Raw genomic sequence first — 21,112 nt, 5'->3', positions numbered from 1 at the left:
TGGGTTGGGGGTTCAGGTGATAAGTATAACAAATTAGACTGTAATCTGATCACTATAAGGATATGACGGCTCAGAGTGATCTCCAATGCAAGGCGGTGTAATGGTACACAGCAGAGTTTTTTTTACTGAAAATTTCTCAGTAAAGAGGAGCAGAGTGAGAAGTCAGTGGTTTTCCCCATGGGCCTTGGGTAGCATGTTAAGCCTTTGGTCCCTGTCATTATCCTTAGCAGGAATTTTTAGTGATACGCCAAACTGCATAGAAGCAACAGTGTTAACGGGTCCAATTTATCCTAACAAGTTATCCGCTTCCATATTAGATTGCATCATCACTTACCATCAGGTGAGAGTCAAGGGCTAACTAGAAAATAAAAAACAAAGCTCCAAATCCCCTCTTGTTAAAGGCAGGGACAACCCTGAAGTGGGTCATTAAATAGGCTGATGATGATCCTCATCCCCATATTAATTAGTTAAGCTAAAAGGTTTTTATCTGCATTGGGCAGCAGCTGGACCTAAACTGAACTGGTGTTAAGTTGTGGAGCATTTAATGATATGCTGCTGTTGTTAACTTCAGAGTTTCTGCAACCATGCTCCTGATCCTGACTGCTTTCTACTGCATTAAGTAAAGGTATATCAAGTGACTGGCGGAGTCAGACCTTAATTTAGCTGAAAGCAACAAAAAAATCGAAGCAGGAACTTCGTATTAAACTCTTTGACAATTATGCGAGTATTTTGTTACCCTGAAAATAAATCAAAAATGATGCAAAGTTTACACATTTATTGATATAATCAATATACCTGTAGAAACTGCTGTATCTTTATTGTAGGATTTTATAGTATATAACATTACATACTAGTGCACTAGTGTCATACAGCAGCAAGTCAATGTGTTATCAGAACTTTCTAGAGCAGAGTCATCTAAACCAGATATGATCTAGGTTTAGACAAATATACTAAGCAACAAGAAGCACAATAATACAGGCGCATCAGCAAAAGTTGTTGATTCTGTAATATATCTCCACTGTAACTATAAAAATTGGAATGGAAAATATACTAATAAAGGTAGATGAAAAATAATTTCGCAGCATTAATTCAAAACTCATGGTGTAGACTGAACATTTCATTGAAAGTATAATTAAAAAATCATTCATTTTATACAAAGTAGGTGCACTAGTATGGAATGCAATAATATATTAAACATTCAATTGAAAATACAATTAAAACACATTAATTTTATACATCAAAGTTGCACCAGTATAGAATGCAATAGTATTATATATTTCATTGAAAATACAATTAGCTCGCATTAACTATAAACTGAGTAGTGACACCACTATGCAATGCAATGCAACAATATTATATAAATAATTAATTATTTACATTGAAAATATAACAAAAACACATTAATATTACATAGAGAACTAGCATCACAATGCAAAGCAACATTATTATATTATTCATTTCACTGAAATTATAATCAAAACACATTAATTTTATACAGAGTAGTGGCACCACTATGCGATATGCAATGCAACAATATAATATTTATCATTTCATTGAAAATATAATGAATTACACTAATTTTATACAAATTAGTGGCACTAATTTGTAATATATTAATAAATAATAGTAATATCAGTCTGTTTACATTTCTTTAGTTGTTTTTCATGCGATATGTGAACACTCTCTCATGTAAACAAGAGAAGGTAGGCTTAATACTAATTGATAATTGATAATTTTTTTTTAAATTAAATAGTAACAAAAAGTGGTACTGTTAACAGTAAATAAATAATAAAAAAAAGACAAATTCATGCCTTAATCAACAAAACAAATCCAGTAGGCAGTAGCTAGTGGCGCTTCAATAATACATGGTACAGAACAGCAACTGTCGGTGACATTTTGACTCAAAGTGTTTTAGCAGCTCACCGATGTCTTCGTCCAGGTCTTGAGCAAGGACCATCTCCTTCGCCAAGTCGCTAATTACGAATGCTGCGATCATAGCCTCATCATGTGTGTCGACAATCTCCATGTTGACAATGTGCACCGGATGGTTAGTGACGCGCTTCCTTGCCTCCAACCATTCAATCACCTGATCATACACCTTCTCTGCACAAGTTATGATAATATCGAACTGTTCACTTGTCTCTTGTAACCTTTCTGGGGAGGGTTTGATAAGTTTGTTTCTCTGCAGCATGTGCAAAATTCCATTTTTATTATAGAATTCTTTGTTTTGCTTTACCAAATCATTGTAAATATCTTGATATGGTGTTCCGAAATCGTAACAATTTGGACTATCAAATGTTAGTCCTGGCAATCTGACTTTGTCTGCAGTTCCATAGGATTTAACATTGAAGCCTTTTTTTATAAGAAATGCATGGGCTTCCATGCTTCTGTTCATATTTGCAGAGCACACAATAGCAAAACTTAAATGGTTCATATTGTAGTCAGATTAAAAGCAGCTATGAATATTGTTTGATAATAATATTTTAGCTTATTTACCGAAAACGGTATTTCATGAAAATTAAATTTTAAAAAGACTTTGGAAACCAGTCGTTATAGAACACAGATAAATAATAGAGCATAGATAATATCACTTCAAAATATCTATTACAATTTACAGCACAAGTGTTTAACGGGTAAAAAAAGTCAAGCTATTAGAATTTAATTAAGAGTATCTATATGATCTATATAATAGTAGACTAGCGGACGCCCGCGACTTCGTCCGCGCAAAATTCGATTTCAACTTTATTACTACCCCTACCATACCCTACCCTACCTCTACCCTACCCTACCCCTACCCTACATCTACCCCAACCATACCCCTACCCTACCCAACCCCTACCTCTACCCTACCTCTACCCTACCCCTACCGCCACCCTACCACTTCCCTATCCTAGCAGTACCTCTACACTACCCCTACCCTACCGCGGCCCTACCCCTACCCTACCCCTACACTACCCCTACGCTCCCCTACCCGTACCCTACCCTACTCTTTAACTTCTCTATCTTACTCCTACCCTTAGCAAAATCGGTTTAGCCCTTCGAGAGTGGTGCGATGACCAAGGGAAATTAGAGACTTCTATGCTAATAATATAAAGAGGTAAAGTTTGTGTGGTTGTAGGAGGTAATCTCTGGATCTACTGGACCGATTTGGAAAATTGTTTTACCAATAGAAAGCTACGTTATTTGCGAGTGTCATAGGCTATGTTTGATCGCCATATTCACACGAGAACGGGAACTACGTAAATGAAAGCGCGGGGCGTCATATAGCGGAATTTCTGCGTCTTTTACAAATTTTGTATTATCTCCAAAACTGTTTAAGTAATTAACATACTGTAAAGGGCAAATCTTATCTCCATAATATCTTTGTGATTATTAAATAATTTATTTTAATAAAGATTAAAGTTTAGTTGTATATATAATGACGTAAACCTAAGTATATAAAATTAATAATTTTTAAAACACAAAAGGTACTATATCTGCTAATATATAGAAGATAGATATATGGTGTCGCGGACTTTTTTGTAGAACTTATAAAGATACATAGTCTCTATAGGTACATTAATTTTTAATTTTAGACAGTAGTTTAGGCAGCGCATGCGAATAAGTCTGTTTAAGAGGATTTTCGGTCCGACCTGCATGACAAAAACTGTGATAACTCGGCTAATATATATGATACCTATACAAAAATATAGCCTATAGCACTCCCCGATAGTGTAGCATTCTACTGAAGAAAGAATTTTTAAAATCGAATCAGTAGTTCCGAAGATTACCCCATTTAAAGAATGTTACAAACTTACAAACTTTACCTCTATATAATATTAGTATAGACTAGCGGAATGCCGACACTTCTGCGTAGAAATCAATGTAAGCTTTCAACCCCTATTTCACCACCTCTATAGTTGAATTTTAAAAATTCTTGTATCACATTATATTTTGTGTTTTTTTATGATTTATGAACAAATTTTTACTCTAAAAATGAAGGACTTTCCATACAAACTTTCCACCTCTATTTTACCACCTTTTATTTTTATTTTAGGGTCAAAAAGTACCCTATATATTGCTACAAGATTTTATTTACCATTATAACAAAATTCATCTTGATCGGTTCAGCCGTTTCGTCGTGAAAGGTGACAGATAGATGGACAGACGTTCTTTCGCATATTTAATATTAAATTAAATGTTCTGCGCGTTGACGGTCTTTGTCTACGGTTCTTTGGATGTGACGTTTAATTTTTGAACGTGTAGTTAACTGTCAATGTCACTAACGTCTTTAAAAGTCATTGCGAAAATTCAATGTGTATGTGTAAAGTTAATAAATAAATATACCTGCGATATTTATAATTGGTGTTCTCTAGACGTTCAAAAATTATAAGAAATTGTTACTGTAATGTAGGGTACTTTATGTAATGATGATTATCCCATAGATAACGAATTCGCAGGTTTTTATGAATTTATAAACTGTAGCCAAGGCAAGTCACTAGGGCTCTGTGAATTTCACCCTCTTTCTTCTACCGCAATGCTTCGCAGCAACAAAGTATCTAAGGTAAGTTACTTATAGGTAATAATATTGGCTGTAATAATCTAGTTTTTATTACGAAATTTAGTAATAAAAAACTGGATTATTCAGGCCACTGAAACATAGTATATTATTAAAATACAGTGTAAATTCCATGTAATGTCACTCGATTTAACGTAAATTCGCTGTAGACTTTACATGACTGGAACCTATCAAAGGTTTAGCTTGCTCTCCATACAATGAAACACTCTATATAGCGTTACACTCAGTCTCTATAATGATAATTAACTAATAAGTAACTTTCAAGTTGCCGAAATTAGTGAAAATCGCGCGGCTTCGCTGTCTGTCTTTTTATCGATTTATTATCCTAGCCTGTAATAATCTAGACTGTTGGCATCAGTGGTGGATTTACAAATTTGCCGCCAGTAGGCTATTGAATTTTTGCAGCCCCTACTGAACTCTGAAATTCGATAGGTATTCTATTTTGCAATCAATACAAATAAGTACCTTAAATTGTGTCAATAAAATTTTAGTATTAATATAATATATAACAGTTTTAATATTTTAGTAAGACTGTGTAAGACTAAAATATTAAAATTGTCATTACATTTTCTTTATTTCTGTAGAACAGAAAATTTTTGGGTCTTTGCCGCTCTCTAAAATCTGCTGCCCTAGGCTCAAGCCTACTTAACCTACTGGTTATCTCCACCACTGGTCAGCATCATGCAAAGAAACTTTGTAAGAAATTCATTCTTATTTTACAAATTGGGATTGCTTGTGTGTGCTGTTTTTGTCCATGACTAGTAACTAGAAGTCATAGACTTAATACTTTACCTTACCTTATATGCCAGTAGACCTCCACTGCTGGATATAGTCCTCTTACATGGACCTCCAAGAACAACAATCTCGAGCTGCCAGCATCCAGCGGCCACTGGAGACTTAATATGCTATCATATTATTAGATGCTCTCAAACTTTCAAATAGTAAACATGGTAAAAGAAAATCACTGTCTATTGACGAAAAAGTTTTACTCATACATTTTCCATATAATGACCACTCTCCATAACGCCATAAAATGTACAGTCCCTTTACTGTTGTTTTAAAGAGTATACACTGTAGGTATATCTGGTGCCATTATGCCATATTTCGTGCAGCCAACAGCCCAAAATCTAAAAATATTTTCAACATTTTGCATGTTGTAATGTTACTATAGTACATATGATATAAGTGCAGTAAGTCGAAAATAACAGCCAAGGCGATATTATTGGCCCGAGCCGTAGGCAAAGATGTATAGAGATGTATCAGATTATAAGTAAGCAGAGGCTGTAATTATAAAAGCGCTCATACGTCATACAACATTTTATAACATATTTGAGAGGAATAAAACACACTTTCTGAAAAATTTGCATCTTTGCCTGTTTTCCATAATATGATGAAATTTTGATAAGCTTGTAAGTATCTATTGGTTGATTTGTCGGGCACAAGACTGAGTAGCTTTTTACGCTATTTTTGGAACTTCTAGCAGGCAGTTTCAAATAAATAAATTCATCACTACTTGATAATTTAAAATTAAAACAAATAACAAATTTGAATAATTTTAACTTCTTCATGTGTTTTGTTACAAATAGTTATCATTTATTGTCAAAATTATTAAAATGAATAATGAAATGTTTATTTATTGTATTTTATCTCAATTCATGAAATGTTGAGCACTTTTATGACATAAAAACTCTTTGCTAAGATTTTAAAAATTTTAAAAACAGTCATGTACGTTTTACAACACTTTACGGCACATATTCATTTTACATTACATTACATTACATTACGGCACATGTGCGTAATGATACATTACAATATTTAAAATTGGTGATATAAGAGACTCTTTACGAGCCAATGTGTTATAAAACATTTTACAATCATATTTAGTTGCTATTTTAATTTATGCAAGCAATGAAATACAGGTTGTATTTAGCAATCCTGGAGCTATGATTGCTAAATACAGTTGATGAATAACGATGATGAAAAGTTTATCGGCGTGAAACTCAGTTATTCACAAATCCCGCGGAAACCATAGATTTTTCCAGAATAAAAAGTCATCTATGTCAATCAAATCTCCATTACAAGTTTCAGTGAAATCTTTCAAGTAGATTTAGAGTAAAAAACATCTATGTACATTGTACATCAGTATAAACTTTTAGATAAATGTATGTAATGAATAGTATGTCATGGATTTACTGTGCTGGGTCCTTTGTGTGGCAGAATTATCCAATATTATTATTTATTACCTGATGTTTCAAAGTGCTTTTAAACTAAACCTAATTGAACTAAATGAATCATTTGATAAATAATTAAGTTTGGAAATATTGAACCTCAAACTGTTGGTGTAAAAGCTGGCAACTGTATCAGCTTTGAAGCAAAGAAGTCCTATAATATATATTATTGTAACCAACTTCAAATTATATTAGATAAAATGAGGCCAGAAGCCTTATTTTGAAGTTAGTTCTTACAAACAACAAACTAACTTATAATAATATGTCTACCAGATACCTCATATAGATATGATCTTACTGTTTCATTTTAAAACTGTTTACAATGTAATGATATACAGATGTATCAGATATGCAATTCATGTTTTAGCATAACATGTATTGTTATCTATTTCTTTTGTTAATCTATTTTGGATTGAATAGAATTACAGATTAGCTACAAATTTATATGTACTTTGATATAGGGCAGAGAATTCAGTGAGTATCTGCAATCAGGTCTGAAAACACCTCTATAATAGATATTTAGATAGAATACATACTTGGAATATAATTAAGTAAACAGTAATATTGATTGAAACAGGACATTATTTTCAGAGATGTATATGAATATATTTAGTTAATATACACATCACTATTTAGCCCTAAACAACCAATTGACCAATGTGGCAGTTATATATATTGATTATAAGTTATTCATTGTTACAGAATGAATATGTTCAACATTGAATCCTACGTAACATCCATACTGCTGAATCATGTGGACAAATTTGTGCGTGATTTTGATCCCGCTGACGCTAAGGTAAAACAAAATTTTCTAAATAATTTCAACAGGGTTATTTACTAAAATAAGCAATAATTTAGTTGAAAATGTTGCAATAAGTGGCACAGTGATTATGGAATGTCTATAATGAATTATTGACATTTGAGAACCCCTTTTTCATCTTATTACCTTTACAAAAAGAGTAGTGTAAAGATAGACCACTGTGTGCCTGGATATGGTTTTTTGTTATTTAAAAACAAGGTTTCCAGCGATGATTCTGAGACATGATTCGTTAAAATCGGTTTAGTCCTTTACAAGTTATGAGTTGTAAAACTGGGCTTCCAAAATAGACAAAAAAAAAGTCAGTAAAATCTTTTAAACACTACATTTAAACATATACAATCGAGGGTCAGGATCTGCTACTTTTCAAAGCCACCACGGCTAAACTCCATAATTGGTTACCATACATATCTATATAGTCTGGCATGTTCGTTGATAATACTCCCATGATATGCGGGCGACAGGGGGAAAGACTGCGCGAGTGTGAACTCGTGCGTACGGGGAAGTGACGTGCATCAGTTGTGGGTTTTTCATTCATCGCTATACGCCCCCCGGCCCACGCGCAACATCGGGAGTTACGAACGAAGTTGCCAAGCTATCCTAGATGTATGGGCTGACAAACTATTCTTCAAATAAGGTATGTCTGGTTATCGCAGACTCTCGTTATAAAGAGCGTTCTTTTTAAAATAAAGTTATTTGCAGGTGTCGTTATGGAGTGGTGGAGTAACACTCCATAACTTGGTGCTCAAAGCAGACGTGCTTCAGAATGAAGTTCCACTGCCCTTTAACCTGCTCTCTGGGAGGATTCACGAACTCCACATAAAAGTGCCATGGACCAAGATCATTTCGGAACCCATTGTTGTCACCATCAATACAATTGGTGAGTTTTAGTTAACATTAGTTAGTCACAGTTAGTTTTAGTTCTCGGTTCGCTGGGTCGCACTTTAAAATACTGAGCTTATCTTTCTTTCTAGAAACTTTCAGTTCAAATTTTCAGCCTGTATTTGGGAAGTTACTGGTGTTACACTGTTGAGGCTTGGAGAGCACGCCGTTCCTTCGGGAACCTTCGGCTCCGCTCATTATTATTGTTAACATCTGCTATTGATCATTATCATTATGGTTATCAATAAAAACGTTATCACCCGAAAGGCGGATTTACGTTTGTCTGACGTGTCGTGTTGTGACGCATCAGAACGGAATCAGTTGAAGAGGGCACCTGATGATGATGATTTTCTTTAATTGAGTTATTAAATTTTAAAAAGCATCCAAAGTAAATTTAAAAAAGCACTGAGGCCAAACCAATATAAAAAAAAATCTTATTTATTCCATTGAACACATTCTGACATTTGACAAAAGTTTGTGTTAAAAGGAACGCTTTGAAAGTATCAATGTTTGCTGGTGTATTTTAAGGTTTTGTAGGAAAGCGTGGACGTTGCGTTGCAAAGAATAATGTGGGTGTTTTAAAGGTATATAAATCGTGACCGCTTTCCGGGCCCGTTATTTTGCAACAGTAAGTCGAAGACTCGACATCTTCTAAAATTAATCTATCGAGACAATATTACTGGTCAATATTACTGGTCAAATTAGTATATATCTTTGATGTACGAGTAACTAGATGGAGTATTTTTTGGTTTATTAAGACTTTTATGGCCTAATAAAATATGTTTTTTTCAGAATGCATACTCAGCTTAGACCCGCCGCCTGAAGAAGAGACCCCGCAAGAACCCGCTAGGTAAGTCGCATGCAGAATATATAAACATAGACACTTGAAAACACCCATTTTCATCACACAAATATTTGATAGTTATTTAAATGTATTGATTTAGAATAAGAATTGTGTTTAAAATTTTTACCAGGACACAAGTGGAGGAAGCCCCGCCGGGCTATATGCGCGCACTGGTTCGAAAAATATTGAGCAATATTGCTGTGCGAGTGAACTCGCTGATAGTGAAGTATGTTCACGACGACGTGGTGCTTTCGCTGAATGTCAAACGGCTGTCGGTGGATAATGTTGGACCTAATTGGGAACCTGCCTTTACGGGTGAGTTCTATCTAGTCATTATCATTACCAGCCCATAATAGGAACAGCCCATTACAGGGCCATGTGATGCAGTCTATAATGGTACATGCTAACCTAAAAAATGCTTATTCAGCTGCCCATGGATCATCAATAATATTTTTTCAAAGATTCTTTGCTTAGATTAGAGGCTAATTATTATTAAGAATTAATTATATTAGTTATTTTTAGTAGTAAGAGACCTTAAAACTGAGAAAATGTCTGAATAAATTATGAAAACATTTCTTTCCTCTCCAACTCATCCATGCTGGCATTTTAGGGTAGGTATTTGAGGCAAGCTGAAACTTGTTCTGTATCTCTCCTATACTATCTAAAACCTCTGTGAAGTAGTGAGGCTGAATCAACTCTATATCTTTAAAGTGAGGATTTTTTTTAAAACTACCGTCGAGGTAATCTGCATTTTTATATTTTTATATGCCAGTCGAAATGTAACTGAAAAACCAGCTAAATTTTGAAAGAGGGAAAATATAGACTTCTGGTTAAGCCCTTCTACTCCCAGCCAGTTCTCCAGGATACAGGATAAGTTTACAGCTTGCTTCAAATGTCTACCTAAAATGTCGACCAGCTCTCGGACTAAACCGTGGGTGTTACCACGGTTGTATAACACCCACGCATATATAATGACACCCTCAGCTCGCAGCTCGGAAGAAAGCTATTGTTCAGTAACTAAAATAGGAATCGTTCATTGTATTCACATTAAAGCAACCTTGTAGCAGTATGCTCATAAAATAATTCGCTGAACACTTCGCTTAGAAATGATTTATTTACTTAGGATATTAAACACACACAATATAAACTTAGCTATTTTTAATAACTTAGATTTTTCAGCTATAAAAAATAACCTATATGTTTCTCGTCAATAACCTCCTCAATATCTGTGTAATCGCATTAAAACTTCTGAACCAATTCCAATAGGATTACAGATATTAGCCAGACAAACAGACAGTCAGACAAAAATTAAAAAAAAGTTCGTTGTGTTTTAGTATTATATAAATAACTAGCGGACGCCCGCGACTTCGTCTGCGTGAAACCCTACTACTACGCCCACCTCTACACTACCCCTACCTTACCCTACCCCTATCCTACTACCATGGTAGGGACCATGCGACGGCGACGGAAGCTTAAAAAATGGAGTAACTTCTCCCGTTTTCTCAACATTTCCCTTCACTGCTCTGCTCCTATTAATGGTAGCATAATGAAAAGTATACTTTAACCTGCCTAGTAGTATGAAGAATAATTATACCAAGTTTTGTTAAAATCCGTCAAGTAGTTTTTGTTTCGATAACGAACATACCACGCGACGGAAGCTTAAAAAATTGAGTAACTTCTCCCGTTTTCCCAACATTTCCCTTCACTGCTCTGCTCCTATTGATCGTAGCGTGATGAAAAGTATACTATAACCTGCCCAGGAGTATGAAGAATAATTGTACCAAGTTTCGTTAAAATCCGTTGAGTAGTTTTTGTTTCTATAAAGAACATACAGACAGACAGACAGACAGACAAAAATTTTACTGATTGCATTTTTGGCATCAGTATCGACCATTAATCACCCCCTGATAGTTATTTTGGAAATATCTTTCATGTACAGAATTGACCTCTCTACAGATTTATTATAAGTATAGATTGAGAAAACAGATACTTTCAAATCACAGACAGACACTTCAATGTTATTTTTAGATGTGGATGTATTGATTAATAATGGAATTTTGTGATCTCTTAGATGTAGATCTCCCAGTCGTCAGAAGGGTGGTGACCCTCGATGACTTAACTTTGTGCCTCGACAAGAGTGATTCCGATGGAAAGATCAGGTCCTTCTACGAGCCTTTACTGTATCGCTGCCAACTCGTCTTCAGGTTTGTTGTAATAGCTTTAAAAACCTTATTTACCTTCACAATATATATCCAATAGTAATAGCGGACATGTTTTTCATTGGCATCAGTCAAGTAGTGTCCTACTTGACTGATGCCAATGAAAAACATCAGACGCGCAGCCTGTGTTTGACTGCTGGTGTCGGGAACAGGCGCAAGGCGTGAATCCTCGCTCTGCCTACTGTATTAAATTTAATTTGATTTGAATAAAATGTACGTGTACTGACTCGACTGGCGTCGGCGAACCATCGCAAGGCGTGTTGTTTCGTTGTGCTTTTTGTGTATTGTTGTGTGTGTAATTTTAGTAATCGTTTGAGTTATTCTTAGATCATCCTGTTCCTTAGGGCTTTTTATTATTTATTTCTTCCTTTGGTTTCCTTTATAATAATGCTTATTGTTATTATACGTTTTATTGTAAAGTTAATTTTCATTGCATGCTCTGACTATCAAATAAGTTGGTTTTGATATTGACCTCTTATAATAAAAGGGCGCACAATCCTGCAGAAAATTTCACTTCAAACCTGGTCAATTCTGCTTTGACAGTTTTAGAAATATTGGTAAAGAAAATTATACCTGAAGGTCATTAAATATAGTCCAATATTTAATAAAATTCCAAATTCAACCTTAAGGATTCCGTTTAAAGTTGAATATGCAAATGCGATTACTTGAATTGAGTGCCAAGAAGTTGTGTGGGGACGTTTTTTAGTCGCTGATTGTGCATCCACTTTTTAATAGGAGATCGATCGTCTTAAATAATTACTATTTTTTTTTAATGAACACTACAGGGTACTGACTCATCTAGCGTCGGCGAACAACCGCAAGGCGCGCAGCCTGAGCGTTCGGCTGCTGTCGAGCGGGCTGACGTGGAGCGTCAACGACGAGCAGCTGTTGCTGGTGCTGCGCCTGCTGAGGGAGCGCAGCGCGCCGCAGCCCGCGGTGTTCACTCCGAAGCCATACGCCGCGCAACTCAACACGTCACGTACGCGATCATGTACATCTACTATACTAAACATAGCCCGCGGTTCCACTCGCGCAGTCCTCTAGGTACATCGGAAAAGTAGCCCAAGACACCCTTTGTTACTTGTGTAATTAGCATTCTGCCAGTGAAAATTCCTCTAACGGTTTCAGGGATTAGCCGGGACGATCAGTCTAAAATTATAAAAATCTATATTAATATTATAAAGCTGAAGAGTTTGTTTGTTTGTTGGTTTGTTTATTTGTTTGCTTATTTGATTGAATGCGCTAATCTCAGGAACTCTGGTCCGATTTGAAAAATTCTTTCAGTGTTAGAATATAAGTTAGATAGTACATTTATCGGGGAAGGTTGTAGGCTATATTTTATCCCCGTATTCCTATGGGAACGGGAACCACGCAGGTGGAACCGCGCGGCGTCTACTACTGATTTTATAATTAATACCTTCCATACGCATTTCATTATGGTTTTACTAGACTGAAAATTCTTTTTCATATTTTTTTGAGACGTGGTTACATGAAAATTTTAGTTTTTAAATATGTTTTTGACAATACGAGCCAAAACGCCTGTCGGCCATGACAGTATATATTTCAACTGTTTTATGACGTCACTATAATAAATCCTATACAAATGGAGCGTTTGACAAATATATTAGTTAACAATTAGTTCGACGTTTAGTACATAAAGTGTGTTACTGACGTCACAAAATGGACGACAGCGTTTTAGACGTTTGAAAAATTTACGTGATATTAAAATTAAGTTTTATTAGATATCGATATATTTCGGACCTTTATTCCATGTACTACACGAAATGAATATTGTTTATATTAAATTTGATATGAGTCAACTACCCTATTACAGTGGACTCGTCGTCCAGCTCGACAGAGTCGGACCTGAATGAGAGTTGGTCGGACTGGGCGCGCTCCTGGCTCCCCACCTGGATGGACGAGAGGCGCGTCGAGGAAACAGCGGCGCTCGCGACCACCGTTCCGCTGCAATTCTCCGCGTATTTCGATAGCGTGTCTTTGGTCTTGAAGGTGAGTGTACGTGGAACATTGTAACCTCCGCAATACACCACTCACGAAGTTAATCGAATACTATAGTGTAAAAACAAACTTCGCTTCGCTTTGTCTCCTCAACTTCTGACCTTTGTTGGAATGCGCCCCATCGCACGACCGAGCTCACGACTGACACCCCGTGTCTAAACCTTAGACCATTAATAACAGGACTCGGCTCGTTAACCGTTACCTTCCTGGCAAAGATCAAAAGTCTATGATCTAACGCATTTTTAAAAACTGTTGCTACAGAATCGATGTTTCATTGTTGGGATCGTTTTCGTCGTGTAAAGAGCTCCCTAAAAATGTCGGTTTGTGTAGTTAAATGGCATTAAAAAACGACCAAAAACTTGTAGTTTAGTAAAAGATGGAGTAACGTTTCATTTGAAAGTATTTAAACCTAAATTTTATCAAATTTTTAATAAAAAGAATCGATTATTTAGGCGAAACAGCCAAACGTCGATCAGTAATCGAATATTCTATGTATGTAATTTGTGGATAGGCGTAGGTATAGCTCGCTTTTCGACTTCTAGTATGAAGTCAAACTACTGCTTGTATATATTTTTACTGTGGCAATGTGTTTGTTAGTCTGTGAAAAAATTACGCGTGTGTGTATTGCGAGTCAATTTATAGTTGGGTGTAGTGTGTGGACACAGAATATACTTAATGGTGTTAAATGTTTTCGATGTGTGAGTTTACCTCGTCCCCCTCAAAAAATGACAGACTTTTTTGTTGGTGAAATTGGGTGCGAACCAAGTCCAGTTATTGATTGTCTAAGGTCTGAACTGATTTAAGTGCTGATCAATTCAATAATCTTTTTACAGATAATGGAGAGGGAGAGCTCGGGCCGCAAACGATCGCGCGCCATCTTGGAAGTGACTGCGACGGACGCCGTGGTCGGGTGCTCGATGTGTCTGCCGACGTCGCTGCTGATCAAGACGGGCGCGAGGAGCTTGACCGTCGCCTCGCGCGGTCGGTGCGTCTGCGGCTACGGCGACGGGACCACGGTAATATTAGACCTATGCATTTATCTTCAGCGGAGCCCACGCTGACGATTCCGCCTCGCCGGTCTTCACGCGACGGGACCTGCAATAAATTGACGCCAGAAAGAGGAGAGATTTCGATGTGTCAAAACAAAGTATGCGTTGTTTTGAGGAAGCCACGGCTGCCTGTCCAGACACAAAAAGGATATCTTATAGAAAGTTAAAAAACGCAAATAGGCGCTTGTTACGCTAAATTGTTTGTTGCGCTAAATTGATGATGCTCGCGCACCTTTTAGTTCTCTGTGGCTTTCTCTAAACTCTGCGCCAGACTCCTGTGGTGTTACAAATGATCCGCAGTATTATGAGTATATTGCGGTTGCGAAGCGCGGAATCCAGTGGAAAGTACGAAGAAAATCGAAGCCTTTGAAATGTGGATTAACAGCGAATGCTCCGCATAAGCTGGACGGCAGAAGTGACTGACACTGAGCTGCTTGTCAAATGCAGGAGAAGAGCGAACCTGATAAAACCATCTATCTGTGGAAAATCTATTCGTGTATTCTGCTGACCAAAATCGCAGGGTAAAAAGGAGTAGAAGTAAGGAAGAAGTCATGGCTACTGTAGTGTTTGTGTCTACTAAATAGACCTACATACTACATACACTGTCTCATGTACATTGGTTGTGGGGGCAATGAGACAGTCTGTCACCGGCGCTAGACCAGAGTGGTCGTGTGCGGTCTGTTTGCCATAAAAGTGTAGGGATGAGCCAGTGATTTGCTTATATCATAGTAAGGATGAGGGTCCTTACAGCTACGAAACTTGAGGAACACAAATACACTATTGAGAGTTTAAAAAACCTGACCGTCGTCCTTTAGTAACAGAAATAACTTGAAAATGAAGATACGGCTATGTTTATTGTGCATCCACTCCTGTAGGCCCACGATGCTCATCACAACATGTTTTGAGACGAAAAAAAAGACAAGTGGCAACCGCATAGCGGCGCAATAGAAAATATAGCTCGCTTTCGTTGTGACGGGTTTAATCTTGTGCCTACTATCGTAAGCTATTCCCTTTTGAGTTAAAGGAAAGAGTCTGTAAGTTTTGTTTGAAATATAAGTGATATATATTGTCACGGTTTCTTTTTTATCATAAATATTATCCTGTTAAATATAGTTTTTGAACAATAAAAAAATACATTACTCTAGCAGTCTTTTTTTTCATAATATGTGTTAATATTTTTGTAAAACAACTAACTATGCCCGATGTTTCACCCGTGTCGATCCGATTTCTGTAGGAATAGCAGAATACAAATGTAATCCAAATACTTATTATATAATCAGCTACTAATCTACTAATCTACTCTAAAAACAAATATATAATATAGTTGACACTAGGAGTATTCCACTAAGGGACACAATGATAGTGTAGCCCCGACTATTTTGTAAAGACTATTTATATTTTGTTATTTCTGAATATTCTATTGCCCATGCCATTAACATCTTGATAGTAACTTTATTGAGCTAAATAAAAGGTTATATTTTCACATTTACGCGCAGTGCAGCGTTTGGGGCCTGAAAGATACACATAAAATATATACAATGCACCATTTATAATAATATTGATAAATAAATAATCCACAAATACTTACAACGCTACGTAACACGCATAAAACTATCGCAGAATACAGTTTTTACTATACCAAATCGATTTTTACCACCAAAACAATATTGTCACAAAGTTAAGCCGGATTTATATTTGTCTGACGTGTCGTGTCGTGACGCATCAGAACAGAATCGGTATTATACATTGACGCGACACGTCAGACAAATATAAATCCGGCTTTAGTCTGCCACTGTTTCGAACTGTGGCAAGCAGAAAATAGTGAGATTCTGAAAAGGACACAAGCTTTCCTGGGCTTTTCTTTATAGGCTTAAGATGCATGCCATGTCATTTTTCGTCAAGAGAAAAAGACATTGGACCAATAGCGGTCGTGGCGCGCATTTCATATTAAGGTTGAGAGGCACAGGCGAGAGCATTGTAGAATTTTGTGCCAGCATTGCGAATTTTGCTCTATTATTTAGGCGATAGTTTCCAGCGATCATTTAAAATCAGCCAGCCGCATACTAAAATGAATGAAAATGAAGATTAATAGTGTAACTCATCAATATCATCCAATTTAACTTACTACTTTTATTTAATCTCGTTTCATAATATTCCAATTATGAAATTAAAATGTATATTATAATGGTATAGATTATTCACATGCATAATGTAATAAATTAAAAAATTACATTATAACACTGCTCTTTGTATGAAAAGTGTCTTATAATATAATTTCTTAACTATGATATGTCCTATCATAGTTAAGAAGTTATATTAGAGCTCTGGGTTCTTGGTCTTTTGTGCAGCTCTGGGTTCTTGATTTTTTAACAATGTTTTGTTTATTTGTTTATATTTTATATTTAAGAATTTCAAGAGGCACAGGCGAATTACATTATTTATTTTATTACAAATGTATGTACTAGAGCTCTTATGTGGAACAAATTCCCGGATATATTGGAAAGTGCTACTAGTACAACCATTAATCGCGGAAAACCATTTTTGTTAAATTCCTATTTCATTATATTAGATAAAGTAAAGTATGAAACGTGCAAAGCTTGGCATTAAAGCACTCGTGTGTCTATTATAAAACTAACTTCGTTCATTTTATAAAATGCAACTCGTGCTAATGACCGTCATTATGCACCCGCAACAACAACAATCTACTATTATATTATAATGCAATTAGATATAATATATATCATAACTTGCGACTACTAATATCTTATACTAGCTGCCGCTCGCGACTTCGTCCGCGTGTAATAAGCTTAGTTACTAGCTTAGGCTAACGCTTTTGCGAAACTTTAACCATTTACGCAGCGCACTCAGCGTAAGCTCTCAATAGGAAAAAATTCCCCGATTTTGATATATTCTTCATTGGTGCTCCGCTCCTATTGGTTTTAGCGGATAATACATATGATAAAGGACCTATCTAACACTGAAATATTTTTTCAAATCGGACCAGTAGTTCCTGAGATTAGCGCGTTCAAGCAAACAAACAAACAATCTCTTCAGCGGTGTAAAATTAGTAAATATATAAAGCTAAAAACTGTGTTTGTCGCCGATTGCGATTTGTTGCTTGCGTAACAGTCAAAGCGTACCATGACTGGGTCTGCTAGTTACTTTAAAATGCACTAAGCGATACGAATCTTTTTCATTCATCATCATCATGTCCTGTTCCTTATCCCACTTAAGTGGGGTCAGCAAAATATGACGATCTTCTGTTGACTTTATTTCTATTGACTCATCAAACTTATAATCCACTCTCTTTATCTAGTATGTGATGTATTCGAGCGATGCAAGCATATCGTAGATACTAGTACATAGTTAATTATATAAATTACTCTGCTTGGCGTACTTTTAATATAATATTTATAATAAAAAAGTGTGTGTCAGCTCCGACGCACGAATGTTGCCCCGCAGCATACACTGTGTAGGTCTTAATACTTCGCCAGAAAGTGAAAGGTGCGCAGAATAGGTTGCGCATAGAAAACGTAACGCTGTCATTCGTTCATCGAATTTTACTGCCCATATTTTTTTCATACCGGGGGCTATATATGAAAAATCGAATCATAAGGAGTAAACTCCAAAAAATTGTTAATTGTACATTTGCGACACTGTTCTCTCACACACACTCACACACACAAATCACAGAATATAGTTAAAAATTTTAAATTTTATGTAGTACTTTGTATAACATTAAAAAATACAAAAATTTCATGTTATACCCAAAACTGTGTTGTAATTTTATACATATATTATGTATAATGTATATATACGTAATTTTTGCGGCCTTAAGTTTTAGTTAATGTAATCCATTTATTTATTTATTTACTCAGCATCTAATAATCATGTACTGTAACGTTGTTGATTATATTATACGTGACGTACATATAAAATAAAATAAAATAAAATATATATACATATTTACATAATATATACACGTGCGAATTAAACTTTACCCATTATTATTACTATTTATTCCCACGGGTGAAACATTACAGTGAGGTAAGATTTGACTTTTTGCTTATTGTTACGATTTTAAAAATATAGTTATTGTATAAACTTCTTCCTGGGAGGATTTTATAAAAATTCCGCTAGGAGCAGCATCGGTGGGGGTTTTTGTTTTGGATTCTCTATTGATAATAATAAAATAAAAGGATCAATAGGGCCGGTAGCAATATATGAGTAATGATACAGTATAGCATAACAAAAAGGTTGAGGGATTGTTTGGCGATGAAATGGTTTGGGCGTGAGCTGCAGTTTTTAATGTTACATTAGGGCAATAATAATTACAAATGAAAAAAATATAAGCATTTCACTTTGGGTGTGTTGGTTAGCAAGGGAAGCTAATAGAACAACGAATTTGTAAGCGAGTTTCATATACGTATACGTAAGTATTGCTTTTTATAGTCTGGCAAGTTCATTGATGACACTCCCATGATATGCGGGCGACGGGGGTAAGACTGAAAATCGTGCGTGCGGGGAAGTGAGGTGCATCAGTCGTGGGTTTTTCATTCATCGCTGCACGTCCCCCGGCCCGCGCGGACCATCAGGACTGTTACGAACAAAGTTGCCAATCTATAGTTGCGTTTTAAAGGGCGTTTACTGTACAGATTATAGAAATACTGTGGTAATATTATATATCTGTTTCGAGCGTATAAAATACATTTCAGTAATTTATGCATGGATTTTTAAAAAGTAACCCGATAGTTAGGACCAATATATCCCTGATATATATTCAGGTATATCTTGTTTTATATCAGGCGTATGTCTATGTGTCGCCACACACGGGCCACACGCGACGACCACAAACGCCGCCACAAGAAGCAAGAACAATAGTAGCTGAAGCGCGTGACAGCCACTTGTGGCCGGTGGTCGACACTTGCGGTCGGTGGCTGCTACTTTTTTAACTCATGCATGACGTCGACTCTTAACAGGTCCTCTGAGATTAGGGAGAGAAGGGTGCGGTATCGCGCGTGTGGCGTGTGGCGGCGTTTTGTGGCCGGTGCGGACCACAGGAAGCGAGCTGCGACGATTGTAGCGTGTGGCAAATATTTATTTGTACAAACGTAAAGGAGATTTAAACCCACGTCTTACTAAACACGGGCATAAGTTAGTTATTTCTGCATATCGTCTCCAAAGAGTAAAAAAATCTTTTGTAGGTTTGGGTGTACTCTTCTATAATAAGATCCCCACGACTGTGATGGGCCTGCCAATGCATAGCTTTAAGCAATGTGTTAAAAACATTTACTTAGTCGAGGGTACTACAACATTGATGAGTTCCTTAATGATCAAGATGCTTGGAGGCCGTTGGATCAGCTTCCACCTTCACACAGGAAGTAAAACTATAAGAAATGTAAACAGTAATTGTTATCAATTGTAAATAATAATACTGTATGACTTTTTCAAAAGAGCAACTGTTGTGTTTCTCGTCGGTATCTTCTCAGCAGAACCTGCCTTCCGAACCGGTGGTAGAATCTTTACAAATTAGTCAACTGACGTGTCAAAAGTGCTTGTAAACTGAGCCTACTTGAAATAAATAAATTTTGATTTTGATTTTTTGATTTTTGGCGGCCACCGGCGTCAAGTGCATATAAAATGTATGAAAACTACAGGAAATATGCCGGTAGCGGCGTGATGTGGTTGTGGTCGGTACTTCTCTTGTAATATTTGTATTATATTTCGTGCTGTAACTAAAGTGTTCTCATTCTTTTGCCACAGGCTGATGAAGACCAAGCTATATATCTGGCTAAAATACCTGATTCGAATGAAGAACCCTGGGTGTGGGTAGAGGAGCAGTGGCAGGATCAAGTGGTGGAGACAGCTGTGGTCGCGGACGAAGAACTCACGGTAGAGGCTGAGGTGAGAACATTCAGACGTCATATAAGAAAATCTCATTAGCTCAGTGCTGAAGTAGCCGGAATCCACACCGAGATTCTTTGGGTTAAATTCTCGTCCACTGGACTGTTACTCCTAACATACTCTTCCTACATAGAATATCAATTTCGTATTATGTCAACTACGTCATAGATAGTGAATTAACCTCCTGGTTGTCTCATAAACGTGATAGACAGTAGAATTTTTCACTCATCATGTGTTTTTAAAAAAAAATATTAAAAACAATAAAATAAATATTTAAGGAAGCCCTCATTCAAAATTCAAAAAAAAAATCTCCTTTTTATATATAATGTACCCTGCGTGCGCGAGTCCGTCTCATACTTGGCCTGCTTATTACTGGTCAGTAATATAAATACATGCGAACAAACGTCGTGAACAGCAATAGACAAATGTTTACCAACAGCAGCGCAACTGGAAATATCGCTATCTCTTTTGATTGCGTTGGAACGAAAGAGATGGTAATTAGGACTACTCCGCCGCCATTGGTTGACATTTTTTCGATTTATCTTCACGAGATATGTCGTGGCATGTAAGATGTTCAGGCTGTAGTTGCATC

General features: G+C 36.3%; 2 protein-coding genes across 4 annotated transcripts in view; one reads left to right on the top strand and one right to left on the bottom strand.

The window, feature by feature from the left end:
* Positions 1 to 760: 760 nt before the first annotated feature.
* On the bottom strand, positions 761 to 2,583 carry LOC112050440 (RNA polymerase II subunit A C-terminal domain phosphatase SSU72-like). The gene has a single exon (XM_052890695.1). It carries the CDS (start codon positions 2,432 to 2,434, stop codon positions 1,856 to 1,858), a length of 579 nt encoding a protein of 192 aa, XP_052746655.1. The 5' UTR covers positions 2,435 to 2,583; the 3' UTR covers positions 761 to 1,855.
* A 1,688-nt stretch (positions 2,584 to 4,271) lies between these two features.
* The window catches only part of LOC112050442 (intermembrane lipid transfer protein VPS13B), a 108,295-nt gene continuing 91,454 nt past the window's right edge, over positions 4,272 to 21,112 (top strand). For 2 of the 3 annotated variants that reach the window (XM_052890489.1, XM_052890488.1), the window contains exons 1-10: positions 4,272 to 4,543; positions 7,489 to 7,582; positions 8,306 to 8,483; positions 9,278 to 9,335; positions 9,460 to 9,644; positions 11,401 to 11,533; positions 12,334 to 12,539; positions 13,383 to 13,558; positions 14,401 to 14,583; positions 20,380 to 20,520. In XM_052890489.1, the coding sequence (XP_052746449.1) occupies positions 7,490 to 7,582; positions 8,306 to 8,483; positions 9,278 to 9,335; positions 9,460 to 9,644; positions 11,401 to 11,533; positions 12,334 to 12,539; positions 13,383 to 13,558; positions 14,401 to 14,583; positions 20,380 to 20,520 (1,353 nt within the window). In that variant the 5' untranslated portion in view covers positions 4,272 to 4,543; position 7,489. The remainder of the gene's footprint in view (positions 4,544 to 7,488; positions 7,583 to 8,305; positions 8,484 to 9,277; positions 9,336 to 9,459; positions 9,645 to 11,400; positions 11,534 to 12,333; positions 12,540 to 13,382; positions 13,559 to 14,400; positions 14,584 to 20,379; positions 20,521 to 21,112) is intronic. The other variant, XM_052890491.1, reaches the window with a different exon arrangement.

This window comes from Bicyclus anynana, chromosome Z, assembly GCF_947172395.1.
Source record: "Bicyclus anynana chromosome Z, ilBicAnyn1.1, whole genome shotgun sequence".
In the NCBI taxonomy this organism is placed as follows: Eukaryota; Metazoa; Arthropoda; class Insecta; order Lepidoptera; family Nymphalidae; genus Bicyclus; species Bicyclus anynana.
The sequence above is the reverse complement of the archived record's forward strand: the minus strand, read 5'-3'. Positions and strand labels throughout refer to the sequence as shown.